We start from the raw sequence: 25,405 nt of genomic DNA, 5'->3' as shown, positions 1-25,405 counted from the left end.
AATAAGATAACTGAGCCTTGGAAAGGTTTGACTCTTGAGATGGAGAGCATTTCTGTAAACTATACTGCATCTTCCAACGAAATGAGTAAGCCATCTCCTATATGAGTGAAATCAGTAAGAGCTGAATAAATTTGAAGTGAAAGTAAAATTCACAGAATAGATTAGGAGAAGTTAAGGGATTGCTGACATACTAACAAAGTTTGTAAATGATGAATCTCTAGAGACATTAATCTTTGTAACTATAAGATTATTTACTAATTATCTATTTGCCAGGTATAGAAAGAGACAAATTTCCTAGTATCTTCAAATAATCCATGTCCCACTAATTATATATCTGTTACATACCTTCAGTAGAAATAAATATGACAAACAGTTTGGAGGTAAATCTCTGAATAGTGTTCTAAAGTATCAACTATACACAGGTTTAAAAAGTAAGAAATTTTGCTGCTCATTTATAATTATTAAGCATCATTGGTAGGACCAGTTTTCCCAAATTAGATAAGTAATGATCAGAATGGGTTTCTTTTCAATGTTTTTTTTTTTTTTTTTTTTGTGGTACGCGGGCCTCTCACTGCTGTGGCCTCTCCCGCCGCGGAGCACAGGCTCCGGACGCGCAGGCTCAGCGGCCATGGCCCACGGGCCCAGCCGCTCCGCGGCATGCGGGATCCTCCCAGACCGGGGCACGAACCCGTGTCCCCTGCATCGGCAGGCGGACTCTCAACCACTGCGCCACCAGGGAAGCCCTTCAATGTTTTTTTAAAAAAGGATTTGACAATTCAAGCACAGAAATATAATTCCATCCTACTTTAAAATCAATTCCTCTTTAAAAGTTTCAATGTAGAATTTCTTCCTAAAAAATGAAAGTTTCAAATAGTTTGAGGCAAGTTCCTTTCAAATACTGAAACAGACTTGTATCCCCTCAAATAAACCCCACTTGATCATGGTGTATGATTTGTTTTATGTATTGCTGAACTCTATTTGCTAATATTTTCTTAAGGATATTTGCATCTATGTTCATGAGGCATATTGATCTTTAACTTTCTTTGTATGGTCCTTATGAATAAACCCCACTTGATCATGGTGTATGATTTGTTTTATGTATTGCTGAACTCTATTTGCTAATATTTTCTTAAGGATATTTGCATCTATGTTCATGAGGCATATTGATCTTTAACTTTCTTTGTATGGTCCTTATCTGGTTATTCCAACAGAATAATACTGACCTCACGGAATGAGTGACATTCCTTGGGTCCCAAGGCCCCTAGCTTTTCCACATTCTCTCTGCCTTTCAGAGTCTTTGCATATCTGTTTTATATGTAATGTCCATGGTCTTTAGCTGTACTTAATGGGAAAGATAGGAAGAAGCACATCTATTCCATCTTGCCCCAGAAACAGAACATATTAATGATTTTTAATTCAACAAAATAATATTTAATTTTTAATTATTCCTGTTTTATCTTCAATTTTGCCACTTCCTCCAGTGAGTAATGAAAGTTAAACCAGTTACTCTTTCTTTTCAAAATTCTTCCCCAACATATATACACTACCAAACGTAAAATAGACAGCTAGTGGGAAGCAGCTGCATAGCACAGGGAGATGAGCTCGGTGCTTTGTGACCACGTAGAGGGGTGGGATAGGGAGGGTGGGAGGGAGGCAGATGCAAGAGGAAAGAGATATGGGGACATATGTATATGTATAACTGATTCACTTTGTTATAAAGCAGAAACTAACACACCATTGTAAAGCAATTACACTCCAATAAAGATGTTAAAAAAAAATTTCTTCCCCGACATATCCAACATCATTAAAAAGTAAGTACAAACTTTAATTAAATTTTTTAAAAGTTCTAACCCTGGAACACTAACCCACTACAATTATGAGTTCTGTGAAACAATTAGAACAGAATTCTTTACTAATTTTTAATAATAAGACTTATTGCTCCAACTGCTGGCAATGCTGTCAGCCCCTCCAGGCTTTGTCTCAGCCACCGAAAGCCTACTAGTCCAAGGCCACGTCCTTCTGGAGGCAGCCTGTATCCAATGACTAACTGAGGCAAGTGAATAAAGGTCAACCATTTGGCCCAAGGCAGGACAACTCTGAAGGACCATTTCTGCTCCACGGATCCCTGTTGGATCAACAGAGGCTGAAGGGGCAGCTTGACTTCTCCCTGACAAATCATATTTCACCTCCTTTCCCGTCTGTCAATGTCAATTTCAAAAGCACCCCGTAATAAATAGACTGCATACTAAACTCAATCTCAGTGTTTACTACCTGGAAAATATGACCAGTGACAGTAAGGCAATCAGTTTTAGGGAAATACAAAAGTAAATATTGAAGTTATTGAATATAACGGGCACTGGCACATATGTCAGAGAGTGACATAAAACTTTCCAGACACTCTTTTAAACACGATTTTATTACCTCTGTAATTACCTCTGGGAGGTAGAGAGGGGCTGGACTTGGGCGGGGTATAGTCAAAGAGTACTTTAGCTTTATCTGTAATGTGCTATTACTTGTTTTACAAAGAATATATCTGTAATTTCATGTGTGCAGTTTTTTTCAGTAGGCAAATAGAAAAAAAAGACTGAAAGCAAAACTTGCCCAAAATGTTATTAATTCTAAGTGATGGAATACAAGTGATTATTAGTTTCTTCTTTGTGTTTTGTTATTTCTTCAAATTTTCTAAAAGAAAGAAATATTGAAGTATTTACTTTCACTACCACAGTATGTATCTATCATCATGGGAACCATTTTTGCTTTTCCCTACCTACGTATTTGCTGTTTTTCAGGTTGCTACAAGTACTGGTATATACAGAAAGATTTCTAAGGGCTAATTTCTCATTATCCTCTTATGAATCTTACTACCCTCTAGAGCTAACACTCAGCCTACTCAGCAGTATAATCCTTCTGTAAGTTAAAATATTAAAATATTTCCACACCGGTAAGTTCTGCTTCCCTGAGGCCCCTGAATGCCCTACCTATAACAACTCACTATAACCCAGAACAGCAGGAGACCTCCAGAACCACTCCCCAAATTTACGTGTAATGTCAGGTTTGACATACATATCGGCTATTATATATTTTTAACATCATTCCAGTCAGTCTTTCCCTCAAATCTAGCACCAAGATTAAAATGCTGACAACTCTTGCAACAGCAGATTTTACTCCCATTTTTAATAATATAAAACAAAACATAAATTTAACTGCACAGTCAGCAATAAACAGAATTCTTACAGGCCATATTCAAAATTCCTGCCGAATTTGCTTATAGCAGAATACAGATAAATAATATAAACAAGTTATATCAAACTCGATATCAATCACTATAAAATTTCTTCCTATAAAAGAAACTGGTTTCCACACATCCTTTTAACATAAGTGTCTAAGCCTGACATTCAAAGGGTTTCCATTTGGTTTTCAGATAATATTAAAATAGCATCAAAAATGTAACATTCATCATAACTATATCATAATTGTGAATTATTGAATTTGTCTCTTAGGCCTTAAAAAATAATGCCATCATAGATAAAAGGTTACTAAATGATACTTAAAGACCTATGGGCTCTCTATAATTTTATTTTTCTCTAAAAATATTTCTAAAATATTATTTAAATATTCCAATAATTAGAATCTTACCTCAGCTCTTTTCAGCATTTCCCATTTATTCAATATTTTCATGGCAAATACTTTATCTGCATTTTTTAGTTTCACTACAGCAACCTAGGAAAGGAAATACAACTTTTAAAATGTGACAAATAATACTTTTTTCAGTCATCCATTTTCCTTTTTCCTCTCTGTAAAAAAAAATAAATACCAAAATTATCAGATTTCCATGCAGTTCAAATTCTAAGATCCTAAATCAAATAATACTGTCAGTTGAAAAAGTTACATTAGTGAACATGTGCCAAACAAACAACTGTGTTTTTGAACATGGTGTCGGTTGGTGACTGTATATTATATTCTCGTTTTCAAGTTTTCTGCTCTGGAATTTAAACTCAATATCTACTATCACTAAGAAATTGACCAAAATGTACCAAATGAAATAACTAGAGCTTAAACACTGCATGCCAAATTCCAACGCGATGCTACAGGGAAAGCCAGCTGCCAAAACAAACATGTTTCATGGGGATCAAACAGTATGCCATAAACTGACACGCCACATATTCTTACATACTATACCACAACCCCCAACGTGCGCGCACGCGCGCACACACACACACACACACACACACACAACCTAAAGATCAATTAAGGCTAACACCTCTACAAATTGCAGACTTCACAGATACCTTTCCGACAAAAAAAGGAACAGATATTTCTGTATTTTGTATTTTAGTTATGGATCAAAAAACTGTCAAATACAAATAAGTAATCCCCTATTTTCACTCTCAACAAACTGATTACATTTCTGTTTCTACTTCTCTCCCTCAGTTTGACTAGATAATCTCAAAGGGCCCTTGCAGCTCACTTGAGATGCCATAGAGCAGAGACTGAACTACATAAGAGGAGACAGAGGCTGTTTCCAGCCTTTACTGGGGGCGGGTGGAGTAGAGGGAAGACAAATACTACTCTAATGTGCAGAAGGAGAAAACAAACTATATACAACATATCTTCAAACAGTTCAAAAGGATAGTTCTAAGCATAGAGAATAGGTTTAAACTCAAGTCCAAAAATTTTTAAATCTTAATAGCAAATGTACATATCAGGGGCATTTAATAAATTTATTTTTGGATCAGAGTGCAATAACAATAATATGACTATATAATTAAAATCAGTGTATAATACTATAATATTATCTAAACTAGAATACATCTTGGTAATTGTCATAAATGGTTATACTAATGACTGTGATTACAGTTTCTCATCAATTAAAATGGTGGGAAGGAAGAAGAAATATCTCAAATTCATATACAGTCACTTTAGTCTTTAGTCATATCTGGTCATATCTGCAGAAATGATGGATCAGTTGGTTCATGTTTAAAGAAAAGGGGCTGTATAAGATATAGAAACAACCTAAATACCCAATGACAGATGAATGGATAAAGAAAATGGAATATTATTCAGCCATAAAAAAGAAGGAAATCTTGCTTTTGTGACAACGTGGGTGAACCTAGAGGACATTATGCTAAGTGAAATAAGCCAGAAACAGAAAGACAAAAACTGTATGATCTCACTTCTATGGGAAATCTGAAAAAGGTGGACTCACAGAAACAGAAAATTCTATTTCTAGAATTCTAATTCTAGAAAGGTGGTGAAAGGGGCTGGGAGTTGAGGGAAACGGGGAGATGTTGGTCAAAGGGTACAAATTTCCAGTTATAAGATGAGAGATGAGTAAGTTCTGGGGGTCTAATGTACAGTATGGCGACTACAGTTAACAGTATTGTATTATATACTTGTAAGTTGTTAGAAAAGTAGATCTAAATGTTCTCACCACAAAAAAAGGTAGGGGGGGGAGTGTTGTGATAAAAAGCAAGGAAAAACTTGAAATATTTTTTTCACTAGGATCTCTGAAAGTCTGAAAATGCAAGTTTCACTATTCTGTAGACTCAAATCATATGCTGCACAATTGGGAGCACAAATAGATGGAAGGATAGGAGCACAGAGCTAGACACGCCTACATTTAAGACAGGGAAGAGATAAGGACGGCTATCCCTTAAGCCCTCTCTTATTCTGATTTAGAGAAGAATGGCTGAAAGACTCCAACACTTAGATTTGCCCTTCTCAGGTCATGTGGTGTGAAAAGAACTCCTCCCAGCACTGTGTGATTCACGAATTTTCTATGCCTGAGTATATAAGCATCTGATGATAACCAGTATAGTAGTAGCAGTATTCACCAACACATATAGAGTGTGTTCTAAATGCCAGTTACTCTTCTAAGAGTTTTATGAAGGTCCGCAATCCCTTACCTGCAATTCTAAAAGCCAAAGGGCTTTCACAATTCATTTGGCAACATATACTGACATCAGGCTAAGCATAGTTTTGGGGGAGTTTTGTTTTCTTTTTAATCTCAGTGTAAAGATAAACACGCTTCATTGCAGAAACACCAATGCATTTGCTTATGAGGTTCTGCTCAAAACCCCAATAGGACTGTCATATAAAACAGAGTATATGTATTAAATTATCTTTCTAAAATCCAAATAATAGTGGAACCAAAACCACCTCTGGATTATAGAGCTGTGCAGTAGAAATAAGCTAGCACTTACTGAACACTCAAACACTGAGCTAGCACCTATTGTGGCTGTTCAGGGTAGTGGTGATAGCGTGGACTCTACAGCCAGACTCAGGTTATACACAAGTATAAAATATTTAAAACAGGGTCTGGCGTTTTAATAGGTGTTCAATAGGTGTTTAATAGGTGTTCAATAAGCAGTAGCTATTATTATGTGTCAAGCATTGCACTAAGCACATTATAGCCCAATCTCTCAACTGTTGTTTACTCTATCACTAATATGTGGTAGACGTTATACATCCTAATTTCTTCAATTTCTGTAACTAGGAAATAAGAAGCTTTGATCTCTTCAACTTCCAACTTTATAAATTTATACCCATGACACATACATCAACATAGAAATAGTTAGAAATATCCTCAAATGAACATATATATATATACAAATAAAAACTAAGCCACAATATTTACGCGTGGTTTCCAACAGTAAAATATTGTAAATAACTTAAATATTCTGAAAGGTGAAAGTGACTGAATATATCACAAACAATAGAAAATTATTAATATTCTTGAAAATGTTGTTAAAGAATACTATTTAATAGGGAAAAGTTCACAATATATTTTTAAAAGAAGTTTATTAAAATTTGTACACTAAAATTAATATATTTATATAAAGTATATAGCTATACATTTCTATGCCATATTTATTCTGAGAAAGACAGTCATCAAAACATTTTAAAAATCAGGTATATCTAGGGGATATGATTTCTATTGCCCTTTCTACATTTTCTGGACAGAACATATAAAATTTGAAGCATGGGATGGGATAGTATGGAATACCATACCTCATCCTGATAATGAAATGACCACTAATTACTGAGGTATTTATAGTGTGGCGGATAATGGCCAAAATAAGACCCATACTACACATCTATGTGATAATCAGGAATGCCATGCTGCTGCAGGGTGAAAAACATTCTCAAAGCTATCTTACAACAGTTTCATGAGCTGCCTAAAAACTCTTCTGGAATGCGGTGGGATGTGGTGAAATAAAAATGTCAGTTCACACAGAACACAAACTTATGGTTATCAAAGGCAAAATGGAGTGAGGGAGGGATAAATCAGGAGTTTGGAATTAGCAGATACAAACTGCTATATATAAAATAAACAACAAAGTCCTACTGTATAGCACAGGGAACTACATTCAATATCCTGTAATAAACCATAATGGAAAAGAATATGAAAAATATGTGTCTGTATCACTTTGCTGTACACCAGAGACCAACACAACATTGTAAATCAGCTATACTTCAATTTTTTTAAAAGTCAGTTCAGAAAATATTCTTAAATTATCAAATTGATGACATGATGAGACAAGAATATGAAGTTGATGAAGTGATAAAATAAAACTGATCTTGCTTTTCTCCTTCAACACTACAGATCATTTTCACGTTCATTTCAGTAAAGAAGAAGAAGGAGGAGAAGATTCTCCTAGAAATCTAACTTCAGGTTCTAGATTTTCAAGAACCACAGCTAACTGACATATAAGAGGGTAGTATGTTAAAATGTCCTTTCTTATATAATTTGATCAAAATGAAAAGTACATTTAGTATGGATGGGAAGATTATAAATTTAATACAGATCAAAGACATGTTTTTAAAAACACCAAATATAGAGCTGTTGTCTTTAAAGACAGCATATTAAAAGCACTATGATGAAAAAAAAAAAAAAGCACTATGATGGTAGAAAAACTGCAAACGCTACAGAAAAATCAGTAGGTGACAAATGTAAATGAATGAGTTCTTAAACACGATTTAAGAATCATCACTTATAGATACAACATATAACTTAGGAATGATCATACTATATTAAACAGAATTTCAATATCCAAGAAGCAGCTGGCATGCAGTTCTACAAATCTAGTCTACATTGAATATATCCAGAATTTGCCATACCTCCTCCTCTAGTCCATACCATTCCCATCTACCATTATGTCTTGCCTGGACTATCCTACCTAGCCTCTCTACTTCTGCTCTCACAGCCCAAAATCTGTTCTCAAAACATCAGCCACAGTGATTCTGTTTAAACTAGCTCAGATCATGACACACTGCTCCAAAACTTCAGTTTCTGATCTCTCTCCATGTAAAAGTCAAAGTCCTTGCTATAACTTATAAGTAGCGTGGTCAAACATATCGTGGTCTCCCAGATCTCATATTATTCTCCTCCTAGATCACTCTCTCCAAACATACTGATCACCTTGTTCAATCTCAACTTAGTGTTTTTCCACTTATTATTCCGTAGGTCTCAAGTGGTCTTTCCCCCCTATAGCTACATGGTTTGCTCTCTGCCTCCCTCCCTAAAATGTCATTCTGCCCTTTCACACTTTCTATCCCATTTCTTTGCTTCCTTTTCCCCTTAGCTCTTTTTACTTAACAAACTGTATATTCTATTTATGTATTTTGCTTACTGTTTGCCTCACTCACTAGAACATAAGCTCTATATGGGTAGGTATTATTTTTTTCTCATTTGTTCACTAGTATGTGCCCAGTGCTTGGGAATCAATAGGTATGCAATAAATATTTACTGAATAAATAACGAGTGATTTGTAATCTATGAGTGTATATACATAGAAAGTTGAAAGGCATCAATATGCTCAGCTTCAAGTACACTACTAAGTTGATACTGAAACTCATATAAAAATAAGGCATTATGATAAAAGAGATACAATTCTGCATCTTAAGGTTTAAGTGTGTACCAGATTATTCCAGCTCATGTTGCTCTCTTAACAATTATGTATGGCGTTTAAAGTCTCAACTTCACAACTTAGCTTTTATTATCTTTTGTGTATTGTTACTGTTCACTATTTATTGCTCCATGTCTTTGTCTCCTTTTTATCTCTGCTGTATAATGTCTACCATCACTTATTATTAATAATAATAAACAAAAACAACTCATTTATAGGAAGCTTACTGTGACTGGCACTGGGCTGAGCACAGTACCTATACTGCCAAAATCAATTCCTACACCACTCTAAAGTAGGTTCTACAGTCCTCACTATCTGATTACAGAGCTAGAGTTATTTACTGCTATGAGTACTGAATAGTTCTCCAGGTTCTTGAAGAGATCTTCCCATTCATCATGCCTATAGTCTTTATTCCTATTGTCATGTGAATGGTGATCATTGTTAATATGTATGGAAATCACTGTATTTGTTTTTTATAAACTGTTCTGTTAGTGATCAGTCTGTATTCAAAATATTTATTAAAAAAAATACTGAGTCTCTTTAACAAGCAAACTAAAAACACTACAAAGAGTTCACTAAACCGGCTAGAGGTATCCTCTCTATGGAGTTGCAATTTATATATACAGTAGTGATATAGTCAAAATATTTAGAAATTGGTACAGCATGGGCATTGACCAATTAGAGCAGACACTGGCTATAAAAATATAGTATGCCCATGCCAGTGTGCCCCTATGGACTGAAGACTAGCCCATATACAGAGGCTTCAAAGGTGAATCATGCAATATAACTTCAAATGTCTTTCACTCTCCCTTGAATCCCAGGAGAGCCAGGGTACAGAGTTTTTAAGGAAGAATGAATGGCTAAAAATAATTCTCCTTTCAGACCCTAAGACTAGGTTATGCAGACACATTAGGGCCTAGTTATGGTAATTAGAGGAAGCAAGCTAATTAAAAGCTTTTGACACCTGAAGCAGGGGTAGCAGGCCAAAGCAGCAAGCTTTCACAACAAGCTCTGAAGCCCAGAAGCCTTGAAGCTGCCGGAGCAAGGCTGGAGCAGGCAGAAGCGGTGAGCCACCAGGAAACTGTGGACAGGCAACACCCAGGGCGTAAGTTAAAGGTTTTCCTGAAAGCAAAAAGGAAAACCCAGCGTTAAGTTAAGCAGTAACTGACAACAATTGAGTCGTAGAGAGAAGGTTCTTAACTCATAGAGCTGTTGATTTTCAATTATATCTTGCTCCTTTATTATTTCCCATAATTTACGCATTTCTTGTAGGAGGTACATAAAATTATGCTTTCATTTTCGGAGTTTTTTTTTTTTTAAAGAAAAAGCATAATTGAGAGAAATGCTGTTTCTGTCAGATATCCATGCCACAGATGAACCTATCCACTGGGTCTATATAATACCTAATGACAAATTCCTGATAGAAGACAAAATACTTTGGAGAAAAAAAAATTCTCTTTAGGGCTGTCTCTGCATTTTGAAATCTATTAGTTGATAACTACTACAGGGTATGTAAGGCCACCAGAGATATTTTAACCAGGAATGAATAACTAAGCAGTAAGAACTCATAAACCAGTCGATACTACTTTTCTGTACAAAATTCCCTGTGTCTTAAAATAGAGTAAATTATCTACAATCTATTTGTTGCTTTTATTTTACATACTTTAATTGATATACATACAGAGCAAGGAGAGAGGGAGGGAGGAGGGAAGGAGGGAAGGGAGGGAGGGAGGAAAGAAAGAAAAAAAGGAAGGAAGGAAGGAAGGAAGGAAGAAGGAAAGAAAGAAAGAAAGAAAGAGAGAGAGAAAGAGAAAGGAAGGAAGAAAGGAGAAAAGAAAAGGAAGGAAGGCACCTTCTCATACTAAATCTCAAATATTATCAGTCATGCATTAAATACTCTGAATTGACTCTGGATCACACTGGCCTATGACCAGGAAGGACTTAGTCTACTGACAGCCAGACTGCTGTCTGCAGCAGCCCACTCCCGACCCTGCACCCATTCTTCAATTCTTCCAAGCATTAGGACTATAGAGCAAATATCATTGTCCTTAACTATCTGCCTCACTTAATCCTAATGAGTAACTATAAGCAATTCTCCAGGGCCCTGTCCTTTTCTTCAGTCCCCTTTATGGAAAAAAATATATAAACAAATATACATATTCTTGAAGTATTTAAATTATTGCTTTATTTTTTCCATAGTTCAATCTCAACTGAGCCCTAAATCTATCTGCAGCCTCACCATTAATCCTTCGTCCTTTACCAATCTTCTAAAATAACCTGTGCCACCCTGCCACCACCATCTATCCTATCCCTGACCTATCCAAACCTTGCCCTGCAATTAATGACCTGGTAGCCTACTTCACAGAAAATAGATCCTTCACATTCCCTCATACCACCTTTAAATGTTTCTATATTTCTATTTCTCCTTACTTCTTTTCCTTTTGAGCCCAAGGAAGAAGTGTCCCCACCACTTGCAAGGATAACAGTATCATCTGAGATCTTAATGCCAGACTCTCCCCTTCCTTTTCTTCTTTCCCTTGTTCCATTAAAGATTTATTTCTGGACTTCAAGCCTTCTTTCTTATGGCTCCTGAACACCAATTGATAAACTTTTCCATGACCATCTCCCATCCAAAAACAAAACATAAAACAAAAACTTTATTGCCATCCTACCTTCCCCTCAAGAAACTGATATCACATCCCTTTTTCCACAAGGTAACATTTCTCCATAAAGCACATTTGTAAAGAGTACTATATGCTTGCTTTTTCCACTTGTTCGTCATTCGTTTCTCAGCCTCTTTCAATCACCTATTTCAATCTAGTTGCTATTTCCCTCTACTGGACTGAAATTACTCTCTCAAAGATCAATAATGACCTTCCAAATTCCAAATAAAATATATTGTTCTCAATTCCCATCTGTTTCAACCTCTCTTCACTATTGGACATCACTGACAATCAATATACTTCCCTACTTATTCTTTTTTCTGTAACCTATTAAATGATTTTCCCCAAGGATCCCTACTCCACATTTTTTATATCTCCTCTCCTTCCTGACCTGTATTATCTATTCCATATGCCCTAATTAATATCTCTACGCTGATGACTCCTAAATCCTTATCTCCTAATAGGTAGACCCATACTTCTAGTTACCTATTAGTCATCTCTCTAGAATGTTCAGCAAATATTTCAAATTTAACAAGTCAAAAACCTGCACGTTAAACTCATTTACTCAGGTTGCATACCTCAATCATCCATGATTTCTACCTTTAACTTATCACTGACATCCAAAGTGACTTCTTTAACAATCTGTCTATCCCACCCATCCTTCTTGCCCACTGGCCTGGTTCAAGCCCTCATTATTTCATCTGAAAAATGGTAATAGGTTCCTTTTTGACCACCTTACTATATGTTAGACATTATGCTAACTGCTGAGAATACAAAGAAATAAAAGAGCCCTTGCTCTCAAAAATCTCACAGTCCAGAGTGGGAAACATAACTAAACAGATAATTATAGTACAACATGAAAGGAAAGGTAAAAAAACAAGGTCCTATAAAAAGCACAGAAGAGAGATTCCTAAGCCAAAAAGGCAGGAGAAAGGAGGGAGGTATGTAATCTGTGAATATATATGTTAACATTTCTTGGAAGAGGTTACTGACATAGGAGTCTTACACAGTGAGCCCCAGAAAAAGGGGACCAAGGGGGGTCTGACTGGAGAGAGGGAATATTTTGGGAAATGGGGGCAGCATGAGCAAGGCACAGAAGCAAGTGCTATCTGTGCGGGGGACAGGGGTGAAGACAATCAGGGATAATAGGCAGTTTTCTTTCTTAGGAAAGGTTTTCTTCACAGCAGGGAATAGCTAGAAATGAAAGTGAAGGATCCAAATAATGGAAAAGTTTGTATGCCACGCTAATCAACTAGAACCTTAAAATGTAGATAATAGGGAACCATTCTTCATATTTGGTTGTAGCTCCATCACTTTAATAAGCTCTGTGGAGAATGGTTCTGAGGCAGGGAAAGAAATGAGAAGATTACAGCAGTAGCTGAGGTGAAAGATATTGAGGACTTAACTAAGGAAGAGAAGAAGAAATTCAAGAAATACTTAGGATAAAAAAAACCCAGTGATTAATTGAATGACGTGGAGGCTAGAAAGTGAGAAATCCCGGATCTCCCTCCCTCTGGTCTCTTCTCTACCAAATCCTTCCTCTACACTATCAGTATTATCTATCTTATCATTCTGATTCTATCACTACTCTGCTTATTAACCTTTGATAGGACTCCCATTCCTATGAAATAACGTTCCTTAGAATAGCATACCAAATCATTCACTGCATCTGCCCAAGAAAACTTTCAATCTTCATCTTTCACCACCACCAACAAAAACCCTATATTCCAGGCACAAGATCACTAACTGCTCCCTGAATAAAAGAAACGCACTTAAAAGAATAAAATAACTATTTTGATTCTTTTAGAACATAATTATTATAGAAAATTTATAAAACTAAAGTGTAAAAAAAAAGCCACAGATAACAATATTTCATAGAGAAAACGACTCTGAAATCATGTTTGTCCATATCCTTTCAACCAGCAAGGTCCTCTTCTAGAAGTTTCTTCTAGAAGTAATTATTTAGAAAAGCATCTGAAATACAGTGAAAGCATTTTGTACAAAAATGCTTTGGAGTGCATTATTTCTAATATAGAAAAAATAGAACAACCTAAATATTTCATCATTTTTTATGTATTAAGCACCTACTATGTACTAGACACTGTTGTAGGTGTTGGGAAATTGCAGTGAACTGACAGGGAAAAAATTCCTATATTCATGGAGCGTACATTCCAGCTTAACATTATTGGTAAATAAATTACAGAGCTTCCACATAATTGACTTCTATGGAGCCATTAGAAATCAGGTTTAAAAGAAATGTTTCAACATACGGGGAAAAGACTTAAAATATTTGGTTAGAAAAGCTGGTTAGATATCAATGTTTATAAAACTATCCCAATTTTATTACCTATGAATAGAAATAAAATTGGAAAGAAATGCCCCCAAAATTACAGAAGTAGATCTCAATGCTGTTTACCTTTCCCTCTTGTAGATTAGACTGTGATCCTAATCAAGGGTATGGAACATGTTTGGATTATAGTATATGGTTTATAAGTATTTTTTTCATTAGTCAAAATAGAGAAGCATGAAAGAAAAAAAGAACTTCATTTTTCTGTTTTTAATCTCCAATAAGGAAAATTATTATATTTAAAAGTATCGTGCTAAGTACTGAGTATAATGAATAAAGAAACTCAGTCCTTGCCTTCACTAAGAGTCTATTGGTGAAGACAAACATTAAACACAGAAATAAGGAATTTAAAAGTTAAAAGTATAAGTGCTAGGAAGAAGTTGTACAAGGTTCTCACCTTCCCCATTAGAAAGATAAAAGTATCTTACATCTTCACTCCCATTTTTATAAACTCATTAATCTACTGATTTCATTTTCCCATTCAGTTCTTTCACTGATTGCATTCTGCCATCAATTCTTTCACTCATTTGCAAATATGTAATGACTTTAAAGAAGCAACAGTAATAACAAAATATATTTTGTTAGGCCGGGATGACCTCCACTTTCTCTGAAAACACAATATCCATTAATACTGGCCTTAAATATAACACATGAGTCATTTCAAAGTATCTGCAGGAACTGTATCAATAAAAGGTGAGTGCCTGGGCAAATTCACTCTGCTCTACTTCCCATTTCTGTGAAACTTATCCTGTTGCTTTTTTATTCCTAGAGTTCAAATTTGGAGTGAATGAAAATAGTCTTTTTTTTTTTTTTTTTTTTTTTTTGCTGTACGCGGGCCTCTCACTGTTGTGACCTCTCCCGTTGCGGAACACAGGCTCCGGACGCACAGGTCCAGCGGCCATGGCTCACGGGCCCAGCCGCTCCGCGGCATGTGGGATCCTCCCGGACCGGGGCACGAACCCGTGTCCCCTGCATCAGCAGGCGGACTCTCAACCACTGCGCCACCAGGGAAGCCCGAAAATAGTCTATCTTTAAAGCAAGGAAGGTTCTACCCTCTCTATTAGACTCAAGAGACAAGTGTTGAAAAACAAAGGTGAGTAATTCTCCTTCACTTCTGTCCACGATTAACAAGTGGATTAAGACTCAAGACTTGTCCTCTAGCAATCAGCGTAGAAGCCCATATCTTAATATGACTCTGTTCCACTAGCAAATGAGTTTCTAAGGCTGACTGGAAACAATTCAGCTAGTTGGATATACAAAATTTTTGTCTACTTTGAGATCCAAAGTGGGGAACAAAGGTTTACATTTGAGGGAAGGTAGTGGGAAGTCTCCAGCTTGGCTCCAAGTTCATGTCTTAATCTTTTTTAACAGGGGATCCCGATAACACTGAACCTGATCTGGCTCCAACATACTGGTTAAAACCCAGAGGCAAAGAGAAAAGAGTAACTGGAACCTTATGTCCTTACATGGATGCAACGTCTTATAACCCAGAAATAAAAAGTATCAAAAACATCCAGGATTCTAGAGTACAGGGACTAGAGACATTCATGAAAGGTATGTAGATGCAGAACAGGGAAGCTTGGGATTCTCAAGGGATGGAAACACTTAAGTAGTATAAAGAACCTCAGCTGTGCAGACCAGTCAAGAAATATTCAATTACTGAAGCACCAAGAGCCAGGTACACTGACTTTTGTTGATGTTTTCTTTTTGTTAATATTTAAAGATGGCTTTGAGATGGTAAATGAGGGACACTCATTTACTTCTCTTTCACTCTCAATCTCATGAAATTACAGAAAATATATGTTGTTCAAAGGAATAAAATTACAACACTGGAAAATAAGAAGAATAACATCAACGAATTAGATATTTTAAAGAATTCCTGAAATCTAGGGTGAATAAAATGGGATTAGATAGAGACAAGAATGGAGAAACCATAGCCCAAATTACATTACAGAAGAAAATTAAGGCACAGGTAAGAGCAATGACATAGGGAGTTAAAGCTCAAAATTAATAAACTCAAAGACTAAAGAGAGCTCATAAAGAAACTCAGTGTATATTCCAAATGTTTGCATTTTTGCCAGAAGATATAATTGTATACTTTAAAAGGAATAAGTAAAAAGGAAACTATCAGAAACCACAAGGTACTTTGGTAAGGTAGCTGGTAATCGAAGTAATATTAAAGAACTAGTATATATAAAATAATAGCTTTCATATTTTCCAAGAAAAAAAATCAGAATATAATGGTAGTAAACTATCCCAACAACAGCAACAGAAGAAAAAGTACCTAGTAATTGAGCCAAAAGTTTAGGAAAACTGCCCATCTTTCTTCTCAAAAATTATAAATCATATTGTAATCCCAAAGAAGACTGGGTATCAATGCTCCTTTAATTAATCTGTAAATTTAACATTATTCAATGAAAATAACACTTTTTTTAAGTAGACGAGTCTAAAATTCATATAGAAAAATAAACACTTCTATTTTTGGTGGTATGTAAGGTTAGATACTTTGAATGAGCTTTTTAAACACAGTAAATACGAAAAACTATTAAAATCACCTTTTAAACATATTTCAGAACTAGGATGAAAGAAACTGGTATAGCATCAAAACTAAGTGCATCTAAGAATACTAAAAAACAAGCAAGCATAGCTGGCTTTCACCATGAAGGTTTCTGCCAAACTCTGGAGATTGAATTTTCATGTTGGTAACTGTAAAGCAGGTAGGAACAGGAAATAAAGACCAGACAGCACACAACACAGATAATCTAACAGGAAGCCATACATGTAAAAAATATCTCCTAAGACTAATAAATGGATTTAAAATGGTCACAGGATACAAGGTCCATATACAAAAAAATCTACTGCATCTTGATATACTAATAAATAGTAAATGTTCCATGAGTTCGTCAGCTGTTGAGCATAGTGTACTATGTCAATTAAGTTGTCTGTTAATTGTTGTTCACATCTTTTATTCCTTACGAAGTTTTGTCTACTTCTATCAGCTATGAAAACAGTGTGTTAAAATTTCCTACTCTGAAATTGATATGTCTATCCTTTTAGTTCTGTCCATTTTTGCTCTATATACATAAAAACTGTCAATTAGACAATACAAAGTTATAATGGATGTAGTATAATAAAAATAAATATTTTGCCTTTGTCCCTAGATCCTGGCACACAGCTCCTAAAACCCTTTGAATTTGTGGAGTTATAATATTCTTTTGTATGTTAAGGAGATGAGTGGTGGCCCTAGATAGTTCAGCGTGGGGGGATGGTTGCCAGAAAGACTACTCCATTATTAGAATCTTGTGACTTTCAGCCCCACCCCCAACATACAGAGAAGGGGAGAGGCGCTAGAGGTTGAGCTGTTAATGGCCAACAATTTCATCAATAATGCCTATGTAATGAAATCTCCATAAACACCCCTAATTGAAGGGCTTCTGGGAGCTTCCAGGTTGCTGAACACATCAAGGTGCTGGAACAGTGGCACACTCAGAAAGGGCATGGAAGCTCCATACCTCTCCTTCCATACCTTACCCTATACATCTCTTCCATTTGGCTGTTCCTGAGTCGTATCTGTTACAATAAACCAGTAATATCAAGTAAACTTCTGGGAGAAGTTAAAGATGACGGCATAGGAAGACCCTGAACTCACCTCCTCCCATTAACACAACAAATGTGCAGCTACATAAGGAGACGTTTTCCTCTGAAAAGGACCTGAGAACTAGATGAACAACACCTTGGAAACAAAAGATAAAAGAGACACGTGGAGAGGGATAGGAGAAGCAGAGACATGGTTTTACTTGGGACACCAGCCCAGGAGCAGTTACCCACAGTTAGCAGGGATTCCAAATACATAGAACTCTTCCTCAAGGAGTGAAGGTATTGAGCACGACATGAGGTACCCCAACCCTTGGGTCTGGCACAGGAAAGGTGACCCCCCAAAACATCTGATTTAGCCAACAAATGGGAATTAAATCCAGGAGAACCACAGAACCAAAGGGAAGGGAGAAGCCACTATTAAAGGGGTCACATACAGACCCACTCACCCTGAGATCCAGTGCAAAAGGAGTGGTTTGGAAAGCACCTACACCATAAGTAAGGGAGACCCACTTACTAATCTTAAAGTAGCTGCCAGAGAGACATGAGCCAGCTGGAACATTCTCTGGGGGCAGAAGCACTGGCAGGCTTTGCAATAACATTCTAACTTGCTTATGACGGAGCTGATGAATGACATTTTTGGTGTCCTCCCTCTAGCCTGTTAGCACCAGGAGGGATGCTCTACCTACACCACGCCACAACCTGGTCAGGTGAGCACCCTGAACCCCCACTTACCACACACACCAGCCACACTACAATGGGGCTGGACGAGCACCCTGAACCCTGCCCACCCTATGCAGCAGCTGAGCCAGGCAAGTGCAACACACCCTGCCCTCCCTGCAGAGCAGCCACAGCTCTGCCACAGCCATCAGGTGCATGCACCCCACACGAGTGCCATCCCTTGAGTGCCTAGCACTGATAGCCAGGGGAAATGGCACTTCTGGGCCTCATGGGTCATCTCCTACACAAGACCACTCTTTCAAAATTGGAAGAGTAGCTGTTTCGCCCAATACGTGAAAACAAACATAGGCAAATGAGGCATAAAAATATGTTCCAAACTAAAGAACAAGACATATCTCCAGAGAAAGGCCTTAATGAAACAGAGATAAGCAACTTACACAACAGTTAGAAGTAATGCTGTAAAGATGGCTCACTGAACTTGGGAGAAGAAAGAACACAGTGAGGACATCAACAAAGAGATAGAGGGAATTCCCTGGCAGTCCAGTGGTTAGGACTTGGTACTTTTACTGCCAAGGCCCGGGTTCAATCCCTGGTCAGGGAACTAAAATGCCACAAACTGTGCAGCCAAAAAAACCCAAAATCAAACCAAAACAAACCAAAAACAAAGAGATAGAAAATATAAGAAAGTACCAAACAGAAGTTATAACTGAATGGAAAAAATACTTGAGGGGTTCAAAATCAGACTGGATGAAGTAGAAGAATGAATCAGTGAGCTGAGACAAAGCAATGGAAATCACCCAGACAGAGCAGCAAATTGAAAAAAGAATTTAAAAAATTGAAGATACCTTAAGGGACCTCTGGAACAACATCAAGGTGAATAACATTTGCATTATAGGGGTCCTAGAAGGAGAAGAGAGAAAGAAAGGGCCAGAACAATTATTTTAAGAAATAATGGCTGGGGCTTCCCCGGTGGTGCAGTGGTTAAGAATCCACCTGCCAATGCAGGGGACATGGGTTTGATCCCTGGTCCGGGAAGACCCCACATGCCGTGGAGCAATTAAGCCCGTGCGCCACAACTACTGAGCCTGCGCTCTAGAGCCCGCGTGAAGAGAAGCCTGTGTTCTGCGACAAGAGAAGCCTGCGCACCGCAATGAAGAGTAGCCCCCGCTCAACACAACTAGAGAAAGCCCTCACATAGCAACAAAGACCCAACCAGCCAAAAAATAAATAAATACAATAAATAAATTTTTTAAAAAAAGAAAAGAAATAATGGCTGAAAACTTCTCCATCTGGAGAAGGAAGCAGACACACAAGTTGAGGAAGCCCAGAGAGTACCAAATAAGATGAACCCAAAGAGAACCACAGTGACACGCATTATAATTAAAATGATAAAAGTTAAGGGTAAAGAGAGAATCTTAGGGCTTTCCTGGTGGCACAGTGGTTGAGAGTCCGCCTGCCGATGCAGGGGACACGGGTTCGTGCCCTGGTCCGGGAAGATCCCACATGCCGTGGAGCGGCTGGGCCCGTAAGCCATGGCTGCTGAGCCTGTGCATCTGGAGCCTGTGCTCCACAACAGGAGAGGCCACAACAGTGAGAGGCCCGGGTACCGCAAAAAAAAAAAAAAAGAATTCTCTAGCCATCAAGGTTATCATTCAGAACTCAGCAAGAGTGGAGTTCGTCACCACTACATCAGCCATACAAGAAATACTAAATTGACTTCTGCAAGCTGAAAATAAAAGACACTAATTAATAATAAGAAAACATACAAAAGGGAAAAGGTAAATATATAGTAAAGGTAGTGGATAAATCACTTACAAAGCAAGTATGAAGGTTAAAAGACAAAATAGTAAAATTAAAAATACAATGATTAGTTAAGGAAAGCATAATATTAAAACATGGAAAAGGTGTTATCAAAAATATAAAAGATGACAGAGGAGTAATAATTTAAAACTTTTGAAAAAGTTACTATCAACTTAAAAAAGATTACTGTATACTTAAGATGCTGTATGTGAACCTCACAGTAACCACACACACACACACACACACACACAAACACACACAAACTTATAGTAAACATACAAAATAAAATGAGAAAGGAATCTAAATGTAACACTAAAAAAAGCCAGCAAACAAGAGAGAAAGAGAAGAAGAAAGAACAGAGAGAAGCTACAAAAACAGCCAGAAAACCACTAACAAAATGGCAAAAAGTAAATACCAATCAATAATTAATTTAAATGCAAATGGACTAAATTCACAAATCAAAAATCATACACACAGGGCCTCCCTGGTGGCGCAGTGGTTGAGAGTCCGCCTGCCGATGCAGGGGATACGGGTTCGTGCCCCGGTCTGGGAGGATCCCATATGCCGCGGAGCGGCTGGGCCCGTGAGCCATGGCCGCTGAGCCTGCGCATCCGGAGCCTGTGCTCCGCAACGGGAGAGGCCACAACAGTGAGAGGCCCGCGTACCACAAAAAAAAAAAAAAAAAAAAATCATACACAGTGGCTGAATGGATAAAAAGAAGACCCATCTACATGCTGCCTATGAGAGACTCAATTCAAAAGTAAGAATACACACAGACTGTATGTGAAGGGATAGAAAAATATATTCCATGCAAATGGAAATGGAAAGAGGTGGTGTAGCTATATCCATATCAGACAAAATAAGACTTTAAAACAAAGACTTATAAAAGACAAGGGCACTACATAATGATAAAGGGTTCAATCCACCAAGAAAGCATAACATTTATAGATATATATGCACCCAACATAGGAGCATGAAAAATATATAAAGCAAATACTAACAGACTTAAGGGGGAAAAAGTGAAAGCAATACAATAATAGTAGGGGACTTTAACACCCCACTTACAGCAATGGACATATCATCTAGACAGAAAATTCAGTGAGGAAACACTGGTCTTAAATGACACATTATATCAGATGGAGTTAATACATATATAGAGAATACAACATCCAAAAGCAGCAGAATATACATTCTCCTCAAGTGTACGTGTAACATTCTCTCTCACATGCATAGATCACATGTTAAGCCACAAAACAAGTATCAATAAATTCAAAAAAAAATTGAAATCATATCAAGTGTCTTTTCTGACCACAATGGTATGAAACTAGACATCAATTACAAGAAGAAAACTGAAAAAAAAACCCACAAAAACATGGAGATTAAACAAAATGCTACTGAACAGCCAATGGGTCATTGAAGAAATCAAAGGAGAAATCAAAAAATACCTAGGGACAAATGAAAACACAAATAAAATGTACCAAAATCTATGGGATGAAGTAAAAGCAGTCATAAGAGGGAAGTTCACAGCAATACAGGCCTGTCTCAAGACATAAAAAAAAATCTCAAATAATCTAATTTTACACCTAAGAGAACTAGGGGGAAGAAAAAAACAAACAAAGCCCAAAGTTAGTAGAAGGAAGGAAATACTAAATATAAGAAAATGAATAAATAAAACTGAGATTAAAAAAACAATAGAAGAGCTCAATGAAACCAAGAGCTGGTTCTTTGAGAAGATTAAAAAAAAAAAATCAATAAGCCTCTAGCTAGACTAACCAAGGAAAAAAGAGGGCTCAAAAACATAAAATCAGAAATGAAAGAGGTAAGTTAAAACTGATACCACAGAAATACAAAGGATCATAAGAGAACATTAGGAGCACGTATACACCAACAAACTGGACAACCTAGAAGAAAGAGATAAATTTCCAGAAATATACAATCTACCAAGACTGAAAATTTTTTAAAAAGCAAATCTGACTAGACCGATCACTAGTAACAAAATTGAATCAGTAATCAAAAAACTCCCAACAGGGCTTCCCTGGTGGCACAGTGGTTGAGAGTCCACCTGCCGATGCAGGGGACACGGGTTTGTGCCCCGGTCTGGGAAGATCCCACATGCCGTGGAGTGGCTGGGCCCATGAGCCATGGCTGCTGAGCCTGTGCGTCTGGAGCCTGTGCTCCGCAATGGGAGAGGCCACAACGGTGAGAGGCCCGCGTACCGCAAAAAAAAAAAAAAAAAAAAAGAAAAAAAAACTCCCAATAAACAAATATACAGAACTAAATCAACTGACTGGTGAATTATTCCAAATGTTCAAAGAACAGTTAATGCCTATTTTTCTAAAACTCTTCCAAAAAACTGAAGAGGAGAGAATGTTTCCAAACACTTTTAATGAAGCCAGCATTACCCTGATACAGAACCAGACAAGAAAAGGAAGGAAGGAAGGAAGAAAGGAAGGGATGGAAGGATGGAGGGAGGTTGGGAGGGAGTGAGGAAGGGAGGGAGAGAGAGAGAAAGAAAGAGAGGGAGAGAGGGAGGAAGGAAAAAAAAATTACAGGCCAAAAGCCATGATTAACACAGATGTAAAATTCTCAATAAAATATTAGCAAACTGAATTCAACAATACATTAAAAAGATCATACACCATGAACAAGTGGGATTTATCCCAGGGATGCAAGGATGGTTCAACATCTGCAAATCAAACAATGTGACACACCACATTAACAAAATAAAGGGTAAAAATCATATAATCATCTCAATAAATGCAGAAAAAGCATTTGATATTATTCAACATCCATTTATGAAAGAAATTCTCAACAAGTATGCACAGAGGGAATGTACCTCAACATAATAAAGGCAACATATGACAAACCCACATCATACAATTCAATGGTGAAAACCTGAAAGCTTTTCCTCTAACAGAAACAAGACAAGAATGCCCACTCTCACCATTTCTATTCAGCACAGCATTGGAAATCCTAGCCACAGCAACAAGACAAGAAAAAGAAATAAAAGGACTCAAAATTGGAAAGAAGTGAAACTGGCACTATTTGTAGAAGTGCAAATATATATATAGAAAATCCTATATATAGAAAAACCTAAAGACTCCATCAAAAAAACTAATAAATGGGGCTTCCCTGGTGGCACAGTGGTTGAGAGTCCGCCTGCCGATGCAGGGGATGCGGGTTCGTGCCCCAGTCTGGGAAGATCCCACGTGCCGCAGAGTGGCTAGGCCCATGAGCCATGGCCACTGAGCCTGCATGTCCAGAGCCTGTGCTCCGCAACAGGAGAGGCCACAGCAGTGAGAGGCCTGTGTACCGCAAAAAAAAAAAAACCTAATAAATGAATTAAGCTAAGTCGCAGGATACAAAATCAATACACAGAAATCCATGGCATTTCTATATACTAATAGAGAACTATCAGAAAGAAATATTAAGAAAACAATCCCATTTACCACTGGATCAAAAGAATACCTAGGAATAAATTTAACCAAGGAGGTGAAAGAGCTGTACACTAAAAACTATAAGACACTGATGAAAGAAACTGAAGAAGATACTAATAAATAAAAAGCTATTCAGTGCTCATGGACTGTAAGAATTAGTATTGTTAAAATGTCCATACTACCCAAAGCAATCTACAGATTCAACACAATCCCTATCAAAATTCCAATGGCATATTTCACAGAACCAGAACAAATAATTCCAAGATTTGTATGGAACAACAAAAGATCTGGAACACCCAAAACAACCTTGAAAAAAACAAAGCTGGCATATACCCTGAGAAAACCATAATTCAAAAAGAGTCATGTACCACAATGCCCATTGCACCTCTATTTACAATAGCCAGGACATGGAACCAACCTAAGTGTCCATCAACAGATGAATGGATAAAGAAGATGTGGCACATATATACAATGGAATATTACTCAGCCATAAAAAGAAATGAAATTGAGTTATCTGTAGTTAGATGGATGGACCTAGAGTCTGTCATACGGAGTGAAGTAAGTCAGAAAGAAAAACAAATACTGTATGCTAACACATACATATGGAATCTAAAAAACAAAGAAAGAAAATGGTCATGAAGAACCTAGGGGCAAGACAGGAATAAAGACGCAGACCTACTAGAGAATGGACTTGAGGATACGGGGAGGGGGAAGGGTAAGCCGGGACAAAGTGAGAGAGTGGCATGGACATATATACACTACCAAATGTGAAATAGATAGCTAGTGGGAAGCAGCCGCATAGCACAGGAAGATCAGCTCGGTGCTTTGTGACCACCTAGAGGGGTGGGATAGGGAGTGTGGGAGGGATGGAGACACAAGAGGGAAGAGATATGGGGATATATGTATATGTATAACTGATTCACTTTGTTATAAAGCAGAAACTAACACACCATTGTAAAGCAATTATATTCCAATAAAGATGCTAAAAAAAAAAAAGCTGAAGGTATCATGCTTCTTGGTTTCAAACTATACTACAAAGCTATAGTTATCAAAACAGTATGGTATTGACACAAAAACAGACACAGAGCTCAATGGAAAAGAACTGAGATTCCAGAAATAAACCCACACATATATGGGTAATTAATTCACAACAAAGGAGCAAAGAACATACAGTGGAGAAAGAACAACCTCTTCAATAAATGGTGTTGGGAAAACTGGACAGCCATGTGCAAAAGAATAAAATTAGACCACCATCTTACATCATACACAAAAACTAACTCAAAATAGATTAAAGAATTGAATGTAAGACTTGAAACCATAAAATTCCTAGAAGAAAACAGGCAGTAACCTCACTGAAATCAGCCTTAGCAACGTTTTTGTGGATCTGACTCCAAGGCAAGGGAAACAATAGCAAAAATAACCAAATGGGACTACATCAAACTAAAAAGTTTCTGCACAGCAAAGGGAACCATCACCAAATCGAAAAGGCAACCTACTGAGTGGGAGAATATATTTGCAAATCTTTTGTGTCTGATAAGAAGGTAATATCTAAAATATATAAAGAACTCATAAAACTCAACCACAACAACAAAAACCCAAAGAACCCATTTTAAAAATGAGCAGAGACGCTGAATAGACATTTTTCCAAAGAAGACATACAGGTGGCCAACAGACACATGAAAAGATGTTCAACATCACTAATTATTAAGGAAATGCAAGTCAAAACTGCAATGAGGTACTACTTCACACCTATTACAATGGCTATCATAAAAAAGACAAAAAATAGCAAGTGTTGGAAAGAATGTGGAGAAAAGAGAACACTCACACACTGTTGGTGGGATTGTAAATTTGGTGGTGTCCTTTTATTCTTTTGCACATGGCTGTCCAGTTTTCCCAACACTGTGTCATACCACTGGTTGGTATGAGAAAAAGAAAAACCAACTGGTGCAGCCACTATGGAAAACAGTGTGAAGA

The 25,405-nt window shown here is 37.2% G+C and overlaps 1 protein-coding gene across 11 annotated transcripts in view; it reads right to left on the bottom strand.

The window, feature by feature from the left end:
• Positions 1–25,405, bottom strand: part of CDC42BPA (CDC42 binding protein kinase alpha) — a gene marked incomplete at both ends in the record, with an annotated part of 303,526 nt that overhangs the window by 201,658 nt on the left and 76,463 nt on the right. For all 11 annotated transcript variants that reach the window (XM_079719570.1, XM_079719575.1, XM_079719576.1 and 8 more), the window contains one exon: positions 3,637–3,720. In XM_079719570.1, coding sequence (XP_079575696.1) covers positions 3,637–3,720 — 84 coding nt within the window. The remainder of the gene's footprint in view (positions 1–3,636; positions 3,721–25,405) is intronic.

Source organism: Hyperoodon ampullatus, assembly GCF_949752795.1.
Source record: "Hyperoodon ampullatus genome assembly, chromosome: 2".
Taxonomy (NCBI): Eukaryota; Metazoa; Chordata; class Mammalia; order Artiodactyla; family Ziphiidae; genus Hyperoodon; species Hyperoodon ampullatus.
Note: the sequence above shows the minus strand (reverse complement) of the source record. Positions and strands in the feature narration are given on the sequence as shown.